At 42.8% G+C, this 22,388-nt stretch overlaps 1 protein-coding gene across 1 annotated transcript in view; it reads left to right on the top strand.

Annotated features, from left to right (window-relative positions):
- Nucleotides 1–682: 682 nt before the first annotated feature.
- The window catches only part of LOC122798774 (zinc finger protein 2 homolog), a 264,657-nt gene continuing 242,951 nt past the window's right edge, over nucleotides 683–22,388 (top strand). The window contains exon 1 of the mRNA XM_044067884.1: nucleotides 683–824. Within this exon, the coding sequence (XP_043923819.1) occupies nucleotides 813–824 (12 nt within the window). The 5' untranslated portion in view covers nucleotides 683–812. The remainder of the gene's footprint in view (nucleotides 825–22,388) is intronic.

Genomic DNA, 22,388 nt, shown 5'->3' with positions numbered 1-22,388 from the left:
TTGTTGTTGCATTGGTTAATATTCAACTTATCCTGAAGGTAGGGAATTAACAAATTAGTTCAGCCAAGCACACCTTATCTGTCTTCAAGTCTGCATTACTGTAATCAGCAGTGACTAAAACCCCACTTGGTGGGACTTGAACACTTATTTATTTATTTACTATTTACCATGCAATTTACAGACTGAACAGGACTCCTTTTACATTCTAGATCTAATGTACAACATTGTTGAACCCAATCAGACTGAATGTAATTAGGCAGGGCACCTGAGAAGTGACTGTTGATGCACTACACTAACAAAGCTCAGGATTATTCCTTTCAGTGCATTGTTTATGCCAAACTCAGAAGAAGGCTAGTACCTTCTTTTTGTTGTGAGTGTCTGCAGTTTGAGGTGTTCAGGAGGATCAAACACAGGACCATGTGTTACACTCTGTAGAAATAACACACACAGAAGCAGAAAGAAGGAAAGTGGAAATGTACAGAACCTGCACTGCTCTGCTTAGCTCGCAGCACAGATTCGTAAAGTAAAATTGTCCTGGCAGTGGGAGGATATCTCATTAAATATTTATGTCAACTCCTCCTTTGTGTTATTTCCTCACAGCATTAGCTCATGAATATTAATCAGCTTGGAAGGGACGCTCTGTTTAGGGACACATTTTTCAGACACACAGGAAGTATGAGCTTGCAATAAGTTATGACAGCTATGGTTCTTGAGCACAAAATTACATAGTTTTCTTCTTTGTGATTGTTGTCTCTCATTTGATAACCGTTACAATCGGCAGTTTCTTGATTTCCTGAACAGTGTGATTCATTATGAAGCTGGAGGTAAGATCTGAGACAATTAGAAAATGTTCTTTCTGTAACAACTAACCTTTATTTTTGAGATGTGAGGCAGCAAGCCTTGTGTTTGTGCTGCTGGGTCAGGATGAAGCTATAATAAAGACTTATGTTCTACAGAAAGCAACAGAAGAAATGTTTTAAAAAAAAAAAAGATTTTCATGCAGGTTGGCGTTTTGTGTAACAGCACTCATTGAAGGCAGCCTGTGTTTCTTGTCATATTTCCTACGTGCAGCCCTATCAGTTTGCTTTACTGAATGACTGAGTGATCCCTACACTCTGTTTTAATTGTGCATTAGCAGATGTTTCAGAAAAGTGTAAAGAAATCATACTAACCAGAAATTGCAAATAAAAATCATAGGTATAATTCCCATATCTCATCCTTGAAGAGAGAATGTCATTCTTTAGAATCGCAAATCAGCTTTCCTGTTTATGGTAATTAAATAAATGTTTTGCTTCTGGCCCTGAAATGTAAAAGGCAGCATGTTACTGTGGTTCTCAGCTCAGCACTTTGTGCTGGTGAGGTGAAGCTACGTAGTACACTGAGAGATTCAGTGGAAATGGATGTGTACTGCACTGAAAGCTTCAGTGGAAACATTTTCTCTAAATGATTGTTTGCTTTAAAGCAGGAGTGCAGAAATGCACACACACATGCACAAAAACAGTAAAGTGTGCAGTTTCCTTTATAGTGGTAGTAATGTTTCTTCTGTAATACGTGTGTGCATTAAACATTTGCTGTTATCTGACTTGTTTATGAATGTATGCATTTTTTCTGCAATAAAATATATCAGATTAAATAAATAAATCATGACACTGACCACATTCTAAAACATTGTAACTGTGTCACGTCAATCACATCTTTTGGCACGTATGGAGAATAGACCAGAGTTTTGGTTAATGGCACCATCACACACATATTACAAAGCAGAAACCTAATTTTGTCAACCTGTGTTTTATCAGGTTACTTACACATAAGCAATAGTACCTTTTTTGTTGTTAGCTTGCTTATATTTCCAAATCATGTTTCTGCATTTTTGCTTTCTTGCCTAGTTTATGAGGACTGTGGTACAGGCTACATAACTAAGGGCAGAAAGTATAAAACAGTAATCATCACATTAAGACTAGTTGTAACAGAGGTAATACAAGTGCATCAGGTGAAACTTTGTACTCAACTTCAAGCTGTTGTTAGGTAACCTTAGATTATTTTAGCTGAGGTGCTTAAGAGCTCACCTACCTGGATGTTCTTCGTCTACCATTGCTGCAGTCCTGACATATGGGTATTCCGCTGTCCACCATCGGCCCGAATACCAAAGGGCTAGAATCTGGCGTCGGTCATGGCGCTCAAGGCAGACGTCAGTATGTGCCAGTATAAATGCGCATGACCGACGCCATACCCTCAGTCTTTCTTGCCGCGTGGTCCTAAGCAGAAGCAGCGTTTGCAAGTGCCGTTCGGCTTTCTGGAATTGTCGGTTTTCGAGTTTCAGACCGGAGACCAAGCTGGGCTAAGTACCCCGTTGGGGACACTTTTGTCTTTTTCTTGCCTCAGTATTACCGGATGTCAGAAAAAGTTAATACCTGTATTTCTTGGGGGAAACAGATTCCTCATAGGGATTGCCATTTACTCTGTATTCCTTGTTTGGGCCTGGGCACGGCGTTGTTGGGTGTCGCTTTTGTGCTGCCTTTAATAAGCGCACTATTAAGCGGCGCTTGGACTGTGCTAGGCTAGTGTTTGGTAAACGGTGCAATTATAGCATGCCGTCGGATTCTCCGCCTAGTTCGGCTAAAAAACGCATAGAGTAATCCTTTGCGGTCCAAACAAGATGAGTCCATTGCGGACGCCGGTTCGGTAGGGCCACCGACTACTTCAGCGGCTCCTTCTGACAGTTTAGCGGAGTCTCAAGGGGAGCCTTTGCTACTTCAGGAAGTGGCTTCTCCTGTTATAGGCCAGGCTGAAGGGGCTTCTCATATGTCGCTGGTTCCCTCCCCTCACAGAGTTTCTAGGCCTCCCCCTTCTCATAGTAAAAGCCTTTCTAAATCTAAATCTGCCCCTGCTGGTGTCTGTCCACAGGGTCAAGCTCCTAGAAAGCACATGTTAAAGGTGGCGGAGAATTTGATTACTTTAATTGGGGGTTCTATGCCTCCCCCTGAGAAAAGGCCCAGGGTAGAGCCAAGGACAGAGGGTCTGGATCAGTCTTCCAATGACTCTGATTCTTCTGTGGTAGAGCTCCAGGATTTCCCTCCCTGCTCTGATTCAGAGGCTGAGGATTCTACTCCCTCTGCCCCTCCTGCAGATTTTTCTTTTCTGAAACCTGGCATTCCATGAGGGAGCATTTTAAATGGGAAGGCCAGGATTATTCTGATTCTCGTAAAAGCTTAGAGGATTCTTGTTTTTGCCTCAGCATAGGCCTTTGGCTATTCCCCCTGTATTGGATGTTGTTCAGGATGTATTTTCTGAGGCTTCTCTTAACCCTGACTCTTTGCCTCCTGCCCCTGCTAAACCAGATAGATACTACAGGGTACCGAAGCTCACTAGTATTTATACTAGAGTCCTAGGGCTGACCCAGACACCATTACTCAAGGCCCCAAAGGTGTCAGGGCTGCTGTGGTTAGGATTCCAGTTCCTTTGGACAAGGATGCTAGAGCTCTGGATAGGTGGGGTAAGAAGTTGTATACCTCTTCCACTTTAGCTATGAGAGCTTTAAATTGTCAGTTTCATATGCTCAGGTATCAAAATTATTTGCTGGGCCAATTGAAATGTAAAGTTGATGCTTTATCTGAAGGTATTGAATGTAAAGAGCTTCAGGATTTAGTGCATGTTTCAGACCGAGTTGGTAAGCATTCTTTGCAATGTGGTTTTGATGCTTTGCAGGCTTCTTCCAGGGTGGCTGCTACTAGTTCAGTTCTTCGCAGGCATGCCTGGTTAAGAGATCAGACATTGTCAGAGCATGTTAAGGCTCGAATTATGGATGCTCCTTTGCAGTCTGATGTTCTTTTGGCCCTCGGTTGAATCAGTTTTGAAAAATGGAGGAAAAGCTAAGTCTATGCAGACAGTTAAGGATTGTTTACAGGTTCAGCCCCTAAGTTCAGTAGGAATTGGCCTACTAAAGGGTGGTCTTTTCCTCTTCAGATTATCAGTCTAGGGGCAGGTCTAGGCGAGGTAGGGTAGAGCTTCCTCTCAGGGCCCTGCTACTCCTAGGACCTTGGGTTCTTTACCCCTTCTGCTGGGGAGGGCAGGGGTCAGTCCTTTCGAAAACAAACTGAATGACCTCGTCTTCAGCTGCCGGACTCTGCCATGCTGGCAGCTCCTCTAGGAGGAAAACTGGGACTTTTCACAAAGACTTGGCATTTGGTTACCCAGGACAAATGGGTATTGGACATTGTAAATCGAGGCTACGAATTTTATTTCCACACTTTCCCTCCTTTCAAAGGTATGCCAGATGTGCCTCATCAGCAAAGACTGGAAGCACAGGCAAAAATTTCTTCTCTGCTTCAGTTGAGGGCAATACAGGAAGTACCTTCTGCTGAAAGAGGCACAGGGTTTTATTCCTGTCTTTTCTTAGTGCCAAAGAAAGTAAATACTTGGAGACCAATTCTGGATTTGTCCATTCTAAACACCTTTTTGGAAATTCCAAAGTTCAAGATGTTAACGTTGCAGCAGTTGCTGCCTATGCTGGGCAAGGATCATTGGATGGTAACTCTGGATCTCACGGAGGCCTATTTTCACATTCCTATCAGGCCCAGTTCCAGGAAGTTCCTGAGATTTCGGAATGGGAATTTGCATTATCAGTTCTCTGCATTGCCCTTTGGCTTGTCTACTGCGCCCAGGGTATTCACAAAAGTCCTGGCTCCAGTAATTGCTTTTTTCAGACTGCAAGGAATTCAAATTTATCCTTATCTGGACGACTGTTTGATTCTGGCTCATGGCAAGCAAGAACTTCTTCAACATCTTCACTATGTAATGACAGTTTTAAGATGCCTAGGGTATTCTGTGAACGAAATAAAGTCCAGTCTAGTACCCTCACAAGAGATGTGTTTTCTGGGTGTGTGACTGACTACAGCAATCCAGATGGCATTTCTTACCCTGGACAAACAAAGACATCTTCATCAATACTTCCAACAGCTTTCAGTAATGTCCAGGCTGACTGCAAGGACAGTCCTTCAAGCCTTAGGGTTCATGGCATCTTGTATTCTAGTACTTCCCAATGCCAAACTGCATATGAGGGAGTTACAATGGTATCTCAAAAGCGTGTGGACTCAACACAGCCACGATTTGGACACTGTCATTCGATTCTCCCTTGCATACTAAAAGTATTTCTGTGGAGGGCTCAGGAATGTCACCTAAACAAGGGACTCTCTGTGACCCAGCCAGAGGCATGTCAGATATTAACGACAGATGCCTCGGAGTCAGCCTGGGGAGCTCATCTCAAGGAAATGGATTCAAGACCTTTGGCCCCAGTGCTACTTCATTTACATATCAACATGAAAGAGATGCTGGCAGTTCAATTTGCTTTGGAAGCATTCAAGAGCCTACTTCAGTCAGGACTGGTGTTGATTCGAACAGACAACATAACAGTCATGTGGTACATCAACAAGCAAGGGGAACCCATTCTTATCCATTGTGCAGACAAGCAATGCTAGTATGGGAAACTGCTTTAAAACTGCACATCACTCTTCGAGCACAGTTTCTGCCAGGAGCACAAAATTCTTTAGCAGATGTTCTGAGCAGACAGATTGTGGATCCTCATGAATGGAAGTTGGATCATCAGGTGTTTCTGCAGTTGACCATGGCTTGGGAACTCCAGACATAGATCTGTTCGCTTCTCCTCTGAATTATCAACTGCCAAAGTTTTGCACAAGGCTATTTCATCCGAAAGCCTGGAAAGTAGATGCACTATCCTTCAGCTGGAGAAACCAGCACGTGTATGCCTTTCCTCCTTTGCCTCTTCTTCCAAAGGTATTGTTGAAAGTCAGGAGGGAAAGCCTCGCATGATTCTGATAGCACCAGATTGGCCTCGACAACATTGGTACCCTCTCTTCAGGAGTTTAATTCATGGGACACCTTGGCCATTACCACAGATTCCTCACTTATTGACTCAGGAGGACAATCATTTTCTCAATATCAGTGCGATCTCTTTACCTGATGGCCTGGAGAATTCAGTTTTGAGGAAGGAAGGCCTGCAGCTTCCACAACAAGTTTTGGATGTTCTTTTGGAAGCCGGGCATCCTGCTACTCGGAAAGTTTATGCTGATAAATGGAAGAGATTTTTTCTTTGTAGTGCAGCTCGAGGCTTTGATGTTAAATTGCCTAACTTAAGTTGTATTTTGCAATATTTGACTGTTTTGTTAGACATGGGATTGTCTTTCTCTTCTGTTAAAGTGCATGCTGCAGCTATTTCTGCTCACTATGAATGTGACCCTCCTTTGTTTTCTCATCCATTGGTTAAACAGTTTCTTAGAGGGGCAAAGTATATAAGACCCCCGAGAAGAGCTCCCACTCCAGCCTGGGATCTTAATTTTGTTTTGGAGAAGCTGACTCTGCCTCCATTTGCACCTGCAGCTACAGCTGAGTTGAAGTTGTTGTCTTGGAAGACTGCTTTTGTTGGCTGTTACTTCTACTCAAGGGTCTCTGAATTACAGGCCCTCATGGCAGTAGAACCATTTCTGATTTTTCACATGGACAGAGTTTCCTTACGTACTAATCCTACTTTTATGCCTACAGTAATTTCAAATGTGGCACTGAACCAATCTATACATTTGCCTACTTTTTATGCTGACCCCCAAAATAAAGGGGAAAAGTTTTGCATTCTTTGGCTGTGCATAGGCATTTCAGATATTATTTGAGCAGAACCAAAGAATTCAGAAGGTCTCAACAGTTGTTTGTTTCTTTGCTTTGACTTCACAAGGGAAAGCTGTTTCAAAACACACTATCTCCAAGTGGATTGGCCATTGTATTGCTTTTGTTATTCTCATCATGGGAAAGATGTTCCTGCTGGGATCAGGCCTCACTCTACTAGGGCTACGGCCACCTCTACTGCTTTTCTGAGAGGGGTAGCTGCTAAGGACATTTTGGAGGCAGCTGCTTGGAGTTCTGTACATACATTTACTAAGCATTATCATTTACCTCTTTATTCTAGGTCTAGGGCTGGGTTTGCCACTGCTATTCTACAGGGCATGTTAGCAGCTCCTAATTCTGTTTAGTTGGCCATCCTCCCTGTTTTCCGTTGCTCTGGGATTCTACCCATATGTCAGGACTGCAGCAATGGTAGAAGAACATAGTACAGTTTTGTACCTACCATAAATGTAGATGTTCGAGGATATCCATTGCTGCAGTCCAAGTTTCCCTCCCTCCTACCCCCTTATTTAGGTTTGGGTTTTGGGTGGTGTTTTTTGCATTCTGACGTCTGAGGCAAGAAAGACTGAGGGTATGGCGTCAGTCATGCGCATTTATACTGGCACATACTGACGTCTGCCTTGAGCGCCATGACCGACGCCAGATTCTAGCCCTTTGGTATTCGGGCCGATGGTGGACAGCGGAATACCCATATGTCAGGACTGCAGCAATGGATATCCTCGAACATCTACATTTATGGTAGGTACAAAACTGTACTTTATATAGACATGATGTTATTGTACTTAACAGCTGATGTAGATAATTAGATAGATAGACAAGTAGACAGATATTGTTAGTCTGTATGATACTGCTGTGTTCTATAAGAATTAACAAAATAGTTTAAAGAAAAATAAACAATAAATGGTGTCAAGAAGCAGAAATGTAACTCATCAGAAAAGAACCCTCTTCCATTTGTGTATTTGTTTCAGGAGGACTCTGACAAGCGTGATAGTGTCTGAATATGTATTTGCATATTATTAAGCTATAATAATATCAGTAAATCTGTGTAAAACACATGCTTGTCCTCTCATTCATTTTCTAATTACTTGCTTGCAAAACAAATAATCCTGAATGGCGCATAAGCACCCCCACAGGATGGACACACTCAGTTTACTTTCATTCAGCATTTACACCACTAAACAATATAGACAAACTCTGTTTCACTTCTGGAATGTTTTGGGGTTGTGGGAGGACACTGGGTGGTAGACACAGGGGCATGTACAGACTCCTCAGAGAAGGCATGCCAACAGAGAACTACATTGAAGACCCAAGATCCATGAGAAAGCAATACTGACTTTTGCATAACTGTTTAAAAACAGTACAATCCTGCCAAGTGTCTAAAATAGCAGATTTTAGAATTAGAACACTGTCTGTTGCTGTGTAACGTCTTAGTTTCTGCCTTTCATTGCTGCTTTAATGCTGAAGTCAGAAGGCCAGAACCTTATTGCACTCCTGAATGATGCAATCAAAGATGTTGAGGAGTGAAACTGGTGATGTGAAATGCTGAGCATACAGAGAGCTGTAGCATTATGTGACTTGTTATTCTGGCATCTTCCATGGCTGGGTGTGTGTGGGGAAAGCAGTGCTGAGTTGGAAAGATGGATGAATGTAGGACACTGCAGTTGTAGATGGTCTGAAGGCAATGAATCTGGCCAAAACAGTTTCCACACTGTAGTTCTTGCAGAATTTGATAGAAGTACTGACATATTCAGTGTTAGACCTTTAATACTGCTCCCTGTTTAGTTCTTTATTTACACATTTAACTGGGAAGAGGTACACTCATCCATAGACCCTTTTTAGGTATGACTCAGGACATTTGAAAACAGTATGAAGTGGCAGAGAGAGTAAAATACAAGATAGTAGGAAAAGAAGTTTACATTTGCATTCAAGTAAACTTTGCATTGTCATATTAATGCAGGTTGTGAAAAAATGCAAACATTTGTGTATGCATTATTTTTATTTTATTTTATTTTACATTTGTTGACTGGGATAGTCCGACTGGATGCATGTCCATTTTCAGGCCCGGGGAGAAAAGCTCCAAGGGTAAGCAGATACAGCATTACATAATACCAGCATTACATATTACAAACAGACTATTTACAGAGATTACATAAGTAAGCAAGTTAAACAAGTTCCACAGGTTACAGTTAATATGTATATATATATGTATAATATATATATGTGTGTGTGTGTGTGTGTGTGTGTATATATATATATATATATGGGTCTAGGTTAGAAGATCGACAGCCGATATAACCGACAACGGATTAGCGGGCGCCAGATGATCGACACTCGGAAGACCGACGCTACGGATGAACATGCCGACGCCAGGGATAGTGACTTGGAAAGAAGGCTGTGTGAGTATGCGGTGGTGACGGACGTTAGGGTGCGAGTAAGGTAAGTGTGGATATTGACAGTCTGTGGGGATAGGGGTGGGTTAAGTGAGTTAGGGTTAGGGCGCGGGTTAGGTAAGTGTGCGGTAGTGGTATTTTTGGGTTAGGGGCGGGTTAAGTGAGTTAGGGTTAGGGTTAGGTAAGTGTGTAGTGGTATTTTTGTTAGGGGCGGTTAAGTGAGTTAGGGTTAGTGGCAGGTTAGCTAGTGTGCGATAGTGACGGACCTTAGGGTAAGGGTTTGGGTTAGGGTTGTACATAGTTGTGTGTGTGAGGTTTAGTGTGGGTTTGTGAGGATTTTGGTGTGCTTGTGTTCTGTGTGTGGTTTTGGATAAGGGATGTTTTGTTAGTTGATTGTTGTTATTGTGGTGTGTGCAGTGTATGGGGTTTCGTGTTTGTGGACCGTCGGTTACTTGTTTGTCGGGCATGTGAGGTGTCGTGTTTATGGTTTGTCGGTAATGTGGTGTCGATGTTTCTGTTGTCGGTGAAAGTGGCTGTCGATCTTATATAACCTAGAACCATATATATATATATATATATATATAGGTTTACCATCAAAATCTTGAACACAGATTCTCTGTAGATGCAATATCGAATGGCAGATGGCCGATTCCCTTGCTGCTGACCATTACATGATTGACAGTTTATATCAGAGAATGTCACTGTGCAGTCGCTGATATGAACTATCGATGTAATGAACAACGATTGCTGTACAGTGCTGATTGGGACATTCATCCCTTTCCTCATTTGGAATATATTGTTAGCATGGGGTGCGGGGGAGCTTGCCCCCTGTAAAAACGTGATGCGAAGAGTCGGAGTTACATTTACCTGAGCTCCTATTTGGACATCACATTCAGCATTTGGCGAAAATGTTGAATCTGCTGAATTCTTTCATCAGATTCAACATTTTCAGCTAATGTATATACAGAGCTTTGACATTACAGTTTGCTGTTCCGAGCGTGTTTTATTTGAAATTTTGAGATTTTAATAGTAAACCATATATCTGTTACTGTCAAAATAGTGAAGCACACCTTACAGTATATAAGAAGGTCCAAGGTAAGGGTGCAAAAAAAACATAACTGTGATCGCAAACCCTGTTGACTCCGAAATGTCGACATGTAGTTTGTGGTCGCAGTTTGAGCGTCAGTGTTTTTAAGTGGATCTCACTGTAGTGCTGATTGTGAAAATTAATCTTTTCTTCACTGTAGTGCGGTCTTGGAGTTAGAATATATAATTAGCAGGGGATGTGGGGGAATGCAGGGGGGCTTGCTCCCTGCAAAACAGTAGACTTTTGTATGCATTTTTTTGGATGGTGAACGGTGCATTATGTGAAGAATGTTGATTTTTTCCTTCCAGAAAAATCAACATTCTGAGTAGTTGACGTGATGGTATTCATGGATCCGGGTTGGGTATGTGAATATTTGTGGTAAGTGGTTTTGTTGTTTTGATAGTAAACCATATACATATGTGTGTGTGTGTGTGTGTGTGTGTGTGTATACCAGCATTACAGTATATATATATATATATATATATATATATATATATATATATATATATATATATATATATATATATATATATATATATATATATATATATATATATATATATATATATATATATATATATATATATATATATATATATATATATATATATATATATATATATATATATATATATATAGATAGATATATATAGATATGGGTTCATATGATACGACAACTGACTAAATCGACAACCGGCCTGTAGCACCAATTTACCAAAACCGCACAGCATCGACACTTTAAATAACCGACACCGACTCTACCGACAACAGCTACACCGACATCGCGTATTACAGCTAACGGTATTAACATGTGAGGTAGGGATGTATTTATAATGTTAGACTGAGTGACATAAGTTTAGCAATACCTCCTCTACCTCACACATGTTAACGTTAGCTGTAATACGATGTCGGTGTAGGTTGTCGGCAGAGTGTGTGTTATTTAAAGTGTCGATGTGTGTTTCGCAAATTGGTGCTACAGGCGGGTTGTCGATTTAGTCGAGTTGCATCATATGAACCATAGATATATATATATATATATAGATATATATATAGATATATATATATATATATATATAGATATATATATAGATATATATATATATATATATATATATATATATATATATATATATATATGTATATATATATATATATATAGATATATATATATATATATATATATATATATATATATATGGGTACGTATCACTTCACCTAAAACTCATTTCACCAAGACCAAATCACCTAAAGTTCATTTCACCTAAAACTCATTTCACTGACAAGTTGTACTCTAATGCAATTGAAAGGTATATATCCTTTTCTCCACTGTAGTGCGATTCTGGTGTTAGTATATATATATTAAGGAGGGTGGGTGGGGGGCACATCCCCCCACATTAGGGGGTGTGGGGGGCGTAGCCCCCCCACCTAGTTGTCTTTTACCAAATAATGTAAAACAAAACCAGACAGCATAAAACCAAAATAAGTGGGAGGCTACGCACCCCCCCCCTTAATATATATACTAACACCAGGATCGCACAACAGTGGGGAAAAAGACATATACCTTTGACTTGCCTTATTGTACTACTTGTCAGTGAAATGAGTTTTAGGTGAAATGAGTTTTAGATGATTTGGTTTCAGTGAAATGAGTTTTAGGTGAAGTGATATGTACCCATATATATATATATATATATATATATATATATATATATATATATATATAAAGCAAGTATATATATATATATATATATATATATATATATATATATATATATATATATATATATATATATATATATATATATAGATATATAGATATATATATATATATATATATATATATATATATATATATATATATATATATATATATATATATATATATATATATATATACACACATATACAAGCAAGCAGAGTTCAATGAACAAAGGGGAGCACCACAAACTATACAAAAAGTAAAAAGAGAAAACTGATGCTGCCACCAGGCTGTAAAACATAAACCAACTTTTATAAAACAAATAAAATTGACAGATAAGCGCTTTTGGGTTTCCAATTAACCCTTCCACAGAGCTGAGGAATTTTGTTTTATTAAAGTTGGTTTTTGCTTTATTGCCTGGTGGCAGCATCAATATGTATACACAATTCAAGAATTTGGCAGGGAGCATTCATAGGATCATAGAAGGTTATTAGGCTAATGACCCTGGAGCCCTTACAAGCCTAGCCAACTGTAGCCCTTATTTCCATGATCAGCACCTGTCACCCCTGTTCAAGAGGGACATAGGTGGAAGCCCTTGGGTGAATTTGCGGGTGTCTCACAAGGGATAATTGTCTAGGTTTAAAATGGCTCACAAGAGCAGTTAGCCTAGTACTAATCTATGAACCTATGAGTTTATGGTCACCCATCCAATTGTCCAAATTGAATTTGATGAGGGCCACTGACGTGCTCTGCTTGACTTGAAGTGGGAGTCTGTTCCAAAGGTGTGGTAACCTCTGGGAGACGATTTGCCCTCCAGCAGGTTCTGTCAGTGTCACATACCAGGTTAAAGCCATTAGAGTGAGTACATTGTGTAGGACTTACGGATTTGCAGCATTTCCACTAAAGCAGGGTCAAAGATTGCTTTATGTGCAAGGCAGAAATTGCCTCTGTGTAGTTTGTATGAAATAGAATAAAGTGACAGTGATTTCAGATGATTCTCATAGGACAGATGCTGAAGACCTTGAATTTCCCTTGTGAGGAACCTTTGTGGTCTCTCCAATTGCTGCAGGTGCTCGGAAAGGTACATACCAAAAGGGGCATTGTACTAAATTATTAACCCAGTGAAGGAAGAGTACAGGGAGGTTATGACGTCTTTTTTCTGGAGGCAGTGCCCTTACGTATGAGATAAGCCATATAGAATGCCCTTATTACCAGTGTGGAGACATGGTCCTCAAAGGTAAGGTAGCTGTCAACCTGTGTGCCTAGGTCTGGCACCATAGAGTGCGTCCTTTGGGTGTTGTTATTGATGTGGTAGTTAGCAGTTACATCACTCTTACCAAAAGGGATGATAATCCATTTTTTGCATTGAGGTTAAGCCCATGACTTTGGCGCCAGTCATTTGTTTGTGTAAGACTCTCTTGTAGGATGTTGACATTGTTTAGTGATTCTATGACCTCTCCCAGTTTGCAGTCATCAGCAAATTCTGTCAGCCACAGACCTTTAGTTTTAGCTTGCACTTCTGAGAAATAGATTCCAAACAGTAGAGGTCCCAGGACTGATCCCTGTGGAACACCACTGGTTACAGGTCTGCTGTTTGAGGTGGATTCCCTTATTTTGACTATATGAGTTGGAGAGCCCCTGTCTGCCACATCGTAAACGAGCTGGGGTGCCCCTGTCTGTAATATGTCAGTCTTCTTTGAATGTTTCATTCAGGTATGTGGGACAACCAAATGTATCTTTGTAATATTCTGCCTAAAGAAGAGTTCAAGCATAAAAACTCCTCGTTTTGGACCTTAACCTCCTTGCACCACAAACTCGCATGACTGTGGTCTACTAAACATGCTGCAAGTGATCATTTTGCCATATTTGTCATTTGGTCACAGTTCTTCCTGTTTCCCAGCCACAGAAAGGTTCATAGGTTTCATAGGTTCATAGGTTAGTACACTAAGCTAACTGCCCTTCCGAGCCATTTTAAGCCTAGCCAATTATCCCTTGCGAGATTCAAACCCTGCACCTTGTGTTTGTAAGGCAAACACCTTAGCCATTAAGCCACCCTCCCAACCTAATAAAGATAAATAACTAGGATTCAGAAAGAAACTGGAGCATGAGAGAGATGTCTGTATGATGTAGAAGAGCATAGACTATAAGGTCATAGACTTTTGTCTTCTCGTTGACAATGTACTTTATTACTGTGTGGTGAGGTCTGCGGTGGGAGTGACGGATGCGTTTAAGGTGGAGGTGGGATTACATCAAGGATCTGAGCCCTTTCTTATTTGCAATGGTGATGGACAGGTTGACAGACGAGATCAGACAGGAGTCCCCGTGGACTGTGATGTTTGCAGATGACATTGTGATCTGTAGTGAGAGTAGGGAACAGGTGGAGGAGACCCTGGAGAGATGGAGATATGCTCTAGAGAGAAGAGGAATGAAGGTCAGCAGGACTAAGACAGAATATATGTGTGTGAATGAGAGGGAGGATAGAGGAATGGTGAGGATGCAAGGAGTAGAGGTGGCGAAGGTGGATGAGTTTAAATACTTGGGGTCAGTAGTTCAGAGTAACGGTGAGTGTGGAAGAGAGGTGAAGAAGAGAGTACAGGCAGGATGGAGTGGGTGGAGAAGAGTGTCAGGAGTGATTTGTGACAGATGAGTACCTGTAAGAGTGAATGGGAAGGTCTACAAGAGGGTAGTGAGACCAGCTATGTTATATGGGTTGGAGACAGTGGCATTGACAAAAAGGCAGGAGTTTGAGCTGGATGTGGCAGAATTAAAGATGTTAAGATTTGCACTGGGTGTGACAAGGGTGGACAGGATTAGGAATAAGTATATTAGAGGGTCAGCCCAGGTTGGAAGGTTTGGAGACAAAGCCAGAGAGGCACGATTACGTTGGTTTGGACATGTGCTGAGGAGGGATGCAGAGTATATTGGGAAAAATATGCTAAGGATGAAGCTACCAGGTAACAGGAAAAGAAGAAGGCCTAAGATAAGGTTTATGGATGTGGTGAGAGAGGACATGCAGGTGGTTGGTGTGACAGAGCAAGATGCAGAGGACAGGAAGAAATGGAAACAGGTGATCTGCTGTGGTGACCCCTAATGGGAACAGCTGAAAGAAGAAGATGATGACTGTGTCAACACAATCCTTGAGGCCCTTAACAGCCTGGTCCTCAAAAATCGATGTCTCAGCACCTGAAAAGAAACTAACAATTTCCAGGAACGGATTATGGGATCAGTACTATGTAGCAAATGGGATCATCATTGGATCTTAGGATATACAAGGCAAGTCTGACCAGAGGCCATGTGTGCCTTACCACTACCCAACCCTAGGCTCCATCACCTTCTGACCAGAGGCCATGTGTGCCTTGCAGTACTCAGCCTTAAGCTCCACCACCTTCTGATCAGAAGCCACGTGTGCCTTGCCGTATCCAGCCCTAGGTTCCACCACCTTCTGACCAGCGGCCATGTGTGCCTTGCAGTACACAGCCTTAAGCTCCACCACCTTCTGATCAGAGGCCATATGTGCCTTGCTGTACCCAGCCCTAGGCTGCACTACCTTCTGACCAGAGGCCATGTGTGCCTTGCAGTACTCAGCCTTAAGCTCCACCACCTTCTGATCAGAAGCCATGTGTGCCTTGCAGTATCCAGCCCTAGGTTCCACCACCTTTTGACCAGAGGCCATATGTGCCTTGCTGTACCCAGCCCTAGGCTGCACTACCTTCTGACCAGAGGCCATGTGTGTCTTGCAGTACCCAGCCCTAGGTTCTACTACCTTCTTTCTGACCAGAGGCTATATGTGCCTTGCTGTACCCAGCCCTAGGCTGCACTACCTTCTGACCAGAAAACATGTGTGCCTTGCAGTACCCAGCCCTAGGCTCCACCACCTTCTGACCTGAGGCTGTATGTGCCTTACAATACCCAGCCCTAGGCTCCATCACCTTCTGACCAGAGGCCATATGTGCCTTGCAGTACCCAGCCTAGGCTCCACCACCTTCTGACCAGAGGCCATCTGTGCCTTGCCAGTACCCTGCCCTAGGCTCCACCACCTTCTAACCAGAGGTCATGTGTGCCTTACCACTGCCCAACCCTAGGCTCCACCACCTTCTGACCTGAGGCCATGTGTGCCTTGCAGTACTCAGCCTTAGGTTCCACCACCTTCTGATCAGAAGTCATGTGTGCCTTGCAGTGTCCAGCCCTAGGTTCCACCACCTTCTGACCAGAGGCCATATGTGCCTTGCTGTACCCAGCCATAGGCTGTGCTACCTTCTGACCAGAGGCAATGTGTGCCTTGCATTACCCAGACCTAGGCTCCACTACATTTTGCAAGGAGGGTAATGCCTCTGGGTCTTGGTGTAAATTTAGGGACACATATGCAAATGTCCTAGTTACATTTGAATGATGGCATGGTAATCCCATCAATTGACATGCTGGGGAAGTCTATACCATGCAAGGGGAGGAGCTGGGTGGGGAATTTCTTTAGTTTCATAGTTTCATAGTTTGTTACTAGGCTATCTGCCCTGGGGCATTTGTAAGCCTAGCCATACTGATGTGGCTTTCGCCACCCCATGTCATCATTCTCTTTCTGCTTCGCTAGGGGTCGCTCTTTCTCCATTTCTTCCTATCCTCTGCATCTTGCTCTGCACACCAACCGCGCCTGCATGCTCTCTCTCACCACTCCCATACCGCGCCCATACCTTCCTTCCTCTATTCCTCTTACCTGGCTGCTCCATAGCTCCATCCTAGCATCTTTTCCCAGCACAAACTCTCCTCCTCAGCACAAAACCAAAACCAACATCTCTGCCTCTTGCTTTGTCTCCAAACTGTCCAACATGAGCTGACCTCTAATATACCGATTCCTAATTCTATCCATCCTAGTCACACCGATTGCAAATCTTAACATCTTTAACTCTGCCACATCCAGCTCTGACTCCTGTCTTTTTGTCAATGTGGTACAAAAGTGTACAGAATAGATTTAGAATACTGTGCCTCTATCTAGTAGTGACACAGTGAAGACCCCCTTACATAATAGAATTAGTTTACTGTGCCTCTGTCTAGTAGTGACACAGAGATGACCCCTGGGGTAAACCTACGATCTCCCATCCACTCGTCAAGATTTCTCTTGAAGAGAGTCAGTGAGGGGCTCTGTCTAACATGAACTGGGATTCTGTTCCAGAGTATGGGAAGCCTCTGAGTTATGAATCTGTCCCTCCAGCATGTCCTATTCATATTTGTGCTGAGGTTCAAATCTTTAGCTCTCGTGGTTCTGATGGATTTGGATTTTTTGAGGTGGAGCATGTCCATCAATTCCTGATTGGACATGGCCTTGTACGCCAGGCACAGATCACCTCTGAGTAGGCGGTATGCTACTGAATAGAGTTGGAGTTTCTTTAGTCTGGCAGCATATGACATATGTTGGAGACCCTTGATCCTCTTGGTGAGGTACTTTTGGGGTCTCTCTAGCTGTTGCAAGTGCCGGGTGAGGTACATACCAAATGGGGCACTGTACTCAATCATGGGCCTGATAAGGGAGGAGTACAGGGGCACAATGACCTCCTTTGATCTGGATGTGAATCCCTTCATGATAAGGTGGGCAAGGTAGAAAGTCTTTCTAACCACTTTGGCAACGTGGGTGTCAAATGAGAGGTCACTATCGACTTGGGTCCCCAGGTCTCTGATTACTTTTTCTGTACTCAGTGGGTTACCGCCTATGTGATCATTTGTGGGCACTTTGTTTTTCCCAAAGGGGTTGACTATACATTTTTTGGCATTTAGTTTAAGGCCATGACTCCGGCACCAATTGTCCATTTCAGTGAGGCCTTTCTGTAGGATGTATGTGTCAGCTGGTGTATCGACTATGGCGCCTAGTTTGCAGCCATCTGCGAACTTTGTCAGCCACAACCCTCCCATGTTTGCTTTCACATCTGAGAAGTAAATGCCGAACAAGAGGGGTCCCAGGACAGAGCCCTGTGGGACACCACTTGCCACTGGCTTTGAGTCTGACATGGGTCCAGCGATTTTGACTTTATGGGTTCTATCCTTTAGCCAGTTTGCCACCCATCTTGTGACATATGGATTTACATTTAAACTGTTGAGCTTGTCTACGATGCCAGAGTGGGGTATTGTGTCGAAAGCATTAGCCAAGTCCAGGTAGGCTGTATGGACTGCTTTGCCCTCGTCACTGGCTCTAGTGACTGTTTTGAAAAAGTCAACCAGGTTTAAAAGGCAGGATCTGTCTTTTACAAAGTTGAACTGGGTGGGATCAAGTGTCTGTAAGTCCCCAATGTCTGTTTATTAGTTCCATAATGATTCTTTCCATAGCTTTGCAGACCAGGCTGGTTAAGCTTATGGGGCGGTAGTTACCAGGGTCAGTAGAGGTGCCTCCTTTGTGGAGTGGGAATACTGTTGCTGTACGCCAGTTTTCAGGTACATATCCTGTAGTAAGGCTAAGGTTAAATAGCATTTTTATGTGCAGGTTTAGTTCCTCTTGGAGTTCACGTAGCACGCAACCCAGGATACCGTCAGGTCCCATTGATGCTGTGTTTTTAGCTTTGCTGAGGGCGGTTCTCACCTGGACATCTGAGATGACAGGGAGGTTACATTCAGCTGGGGTAAGTATTTCTTCTTTTGGGGGTGAGGGAGGGGAGAAATTTGCACTGAACCTGTCTGTCAGAATGTTGGCAATATCTGTGGGTTCAGTGTATTTTTTGTCATTGTGAACTAACTTTGAACATATCTGAGGGTTTCCACCCAGGTTTCTAACATAGCTGAAGAAGGCCTTGTGGTTATCTTTAATGCCCATATCGATTTTTCTCTCAAAGTTGGCCTTGGATGTTTTTATGAGAGAACGCAGCTTTCTACTAGTGTTGATCAGAGATGCCTTCTCTTTATGGGATTTTGCTCTGTCGTGCAGTAGCTTCCTTCTTTTGTTATACAATTTGTTTATGGCTGGGGTCCACCAGACAGGATGCCTGCCCTTGGTGGAGAGGGTCTTGGTTTTATTTGGGATTGCATGATCCATGCATTCTTGGAGATGTCCATAGAAAGCATTTGTGAAGGATTCTGCATTGTGGGATGTGGTTTCCACTGTCCCAGTGGGCTTAAAGGATACCATCTCAGTTTTAAGAAGTGTAAAGTAGGCTTTTGAGAAGTGTTTCACTGTAGTCTTTTGTGTTGTGGGTGGAGGTGGGATATGTATATCCAGGGTGATTAGTTTGTGGTCAGATCTCACTAGTGAAGGGTATACTTCCGGTGTGGAGCACTTTGTCCCCATGTTTGTGATGATCAGGTCTAGTATATTATCTCCCCTTGTGGGAGAGGTGACTAGTTGTTCCATTGCATTTGAGTTTATGAATTCCAGGAACCTTTGGGCTAGAATAATGCACCCAGTCTATGTTAGGGTAGTTGAAGTCTCCCAATATGATGGTGTTTGGTGAGACATTCATATCCACAAATGTCTTCAGGAAGGCTGAATGGGGTTCCTGAGATTGGGAGGGTGGTCTGTAAAATGCTACCAGTTGTATAGCAGTTTTACCTATGGTTAGTTGCACCTGGATGGTCTCTAATGCTTCATGTGTTGCCACTAACCTGGAGGTGTGGGTGTCCTTGATGAATATGGACACTCCCCCTCCCTTTTTGGTTTGGCCCGAGTTTTGGGGCCGGAAAGCATGATACGAGGTATAGCCTGGTAGCGCTGGGGTGCTCTCAGGAGCCTTGAACCAGGTTTCAGTTACTGCACAGACATCGATGTCCTCCATACTGAGGAGTGCTTTGAGAGCCTGCATCTTGAGATTTAGACTTCTGGCATTGAGCAGCATTACCCTTAATTTTTTTCCATTTTTGTTTTCTAAGGAGGTGGGTTTGTCTTTTGAGCCTTGCCTAAAAAAGGCACTATGGGGAGGCAAGAGCCTTAGCCAATATCCGGAAGCCCAGTGGTGACAGATGCAAGCCGTCCCTTGTGAAGCAGCATGGCTTGTCCAGCATGTCATCCCAAGCAGACAGACATTGGATCCCCCTAGAATGACACCAGTATTTGAGCCAATTATTAAAGCTGGTCATCTTGTCTTTGTATTGTGGCATCATTCTTGGTGAGGGCAAGATGCTGCTCAGGGTCAGGGTCATACCAGCCTGGGCTACATAATCAGAGAGCTCCTCTATGTCTCTTTTCATGTAGTCCAGGGAGGTACGTCTCAGGTCATTCATGCCAGCATGGACAATGATGGAGTCATATTTGTACTTGCTTTGTAGTGACCTGAGTGTGTGTGTTATGTGGCGGATCCTAGCTCCTGATAAGCAGCTCACCGTTACCCTCTCCTTGTTCAGCCTGGTAAGAGGAACGTCAGTGTGTCTGACTATAGAGTCACCTATTACTAGTGTATCAGGCATGGTGTTTGGCCTTATGGGCTGTGATTGTTTGACACACTGATTTATTGAAGTATGTGATGCATGTGTTATGTTTTGAGGTGGTGGATTTTTGGGTGTCTGCTTTGGGAGCCTCTGTTGTTTTGGTAAGTTTTTTTGTTAGAGCCTCCGAGTATGTCTTTGTGTTTTTATGTGTTTGGTTTGCAGTTGTGGTAGGTCTATGTGGGACTGGGTTTGGTGTGTGTGTGGTTACCTTCTCCTCCTGTCTGGTCTTGCCAGTCCTGAGTTGAGAGAGTTCAGCCTCCAGTTTGGCTATATAGTTGCATCTCTCACATGTATTTGTGTTTGTTGGGAGGAGGAGAGGGTTGTCTGTGTACATGAGACAATTGTAGCATTGTCTCAAGATTCCCAGATTAACCAGCTGAACCGGAGAGGATGCCAGCAATCTACCACTCAACATGCTAGAATATTATAAGGGAGTGCTGTGCCTTTAAGGGAAGTGGGTACTCACAGGGAAGGTAGGTGGATGTAGTGCTTACTTTAGTTAGTGAGTGCTTACTTAGAAGAGAGGTTTTGAGAACAAGTGCTAGGCTTATAATAAAGCGATTAGACTAGATTATTGTAAGAGTAGAGCTTTCTTAAGGGAAAATTTGAAGAGCAGACTTGGCGGAGCCAGAAAAAGTTTAACCTTGTTTAACTGGCGCTGCGCTATGCGCACAACCACGCAAAGTCGTGCAAACGTGGATTTTAAACAGGGAACTTCAAAAGAGCTAGAAATGGTCCAAAACAACCAATTACTACAAGCTGTTGTGCTTGCTAGTTTTATTTATTTCTTGATGAAGGTTGAGATTGCTTAATCTAGTGTTTGCAACACAATTTGACTTGTTGAGAAAGTGAACAACTGGATCTCTAATGACACAGTAAGCTGGGCACAGGTCTGTCCTCAAACGGTTGTACTACACGGAGTACAGTGATAAGGACTCCAGACTATTCTGTCAGCTAAGGTTTTTGAGACCACAAATCCTTTTTGTTAATAACAACTGGCTTTTCATGTTTTTTTAACAATGTCTAGCCAGATACACACTGAGGGTGCATTATATTCAGTAATTGGTCTGACTAGGGCAGCATACAGAGGCACTTCCTTAGTTTTAGAGACATGACATTGGTAAGTTGTTGTGAAATGTAGAGTCAACACTTGTCCTGTCCTTTGAGAATCATCACCCCTGTGCCCAGATCACTGATTCATATGGTAAAGTTGTATTTTCTCCAAAGCCAACTTCATGCTACTGAAGTCAGAAGTGACAAACTTCACAACACCCACGCAGACGGGATCTGGAAGTCCTACACTAAGGCACTGTACGAGCACATCCACTCATGCATGAATCATGCCATCCCAAATAGAACCAAGATGCTCTTTTCAAAAAAAAGGAAGCCAATCTGGTGGTCCCCTGCTATAAACAAACTATACAACAGAAGGAAGAAACTGTTGCAGAAAAGAGGAAAATCCCAGGATGCAAAAAACTCCCTCACCAGCCTCAGTAAGAAGCTGAGATCCCTCATAAAATCCTCAAAAGCTAGTTACGAAAATAAAATTGCCAAAGATTCCAAAGACAACCACAAGGCATTCTATAGTTATGTCAAGAATCTAAATGGCAATGCTCAGATCTGCTCTGAACTACAACAGAATGGCATTAAATATACTGATCCCAAGGATATTGCCAATATCCTAGCAGATCGATTTAGTGCTAACTTCACTCCCCTCTCACCCCCTAAAGGGCCCATCTCAATACCAAAAGATTGCCAAATTCCGATAATCACAGCCACACAGGTAGAAACAGCACTCTCCAAAGCTAAGAATACAGCATCCATGGGAGCAGAGGACATCCCAGACTGTGTACTGCATGAACTACAAAATGAACTGGCACCCCACCTAAGTGTCATGTTTAGTCATAGCCTCACTTCAGACTTCGTGTCCACTGAGTGGCTCACAGCTACAGTTATCCCGCTTCACAAGGGAGGATCTACCTTGGATCCTGGGAACTACCATCCCATCAGTCTGACAAGCCTGATCTGCAAGGGCATGGAACGCATTATCATGGAACTTATAAACAAAGACATTGGCAACCTCCAGACACTGGACCCCACCTAGTTTGGGTTTGTGAAGGGCCGATCTTGTCTC

This window comes from Protopterus annectens, chromosome 3.part1, assembly GCF_019279795.1.
Source record: "Protopterus annectens isolate FY-2018-M chromosome 3.part1, PAN1.0, whole genome shotgun sequence".
In the NCBI taxonomy this organism is placed as follows: domain Eukaryota; kingdom Metazoa; phylum Chordata; order Ceratodontiformes; family Protopteridae; genus Protopterus; species Protopterus annectens.
Note: the sequence above shows the minus strand (reverse complement) of the source record. Positions and strands in the feature narration are given on the sequence as shown.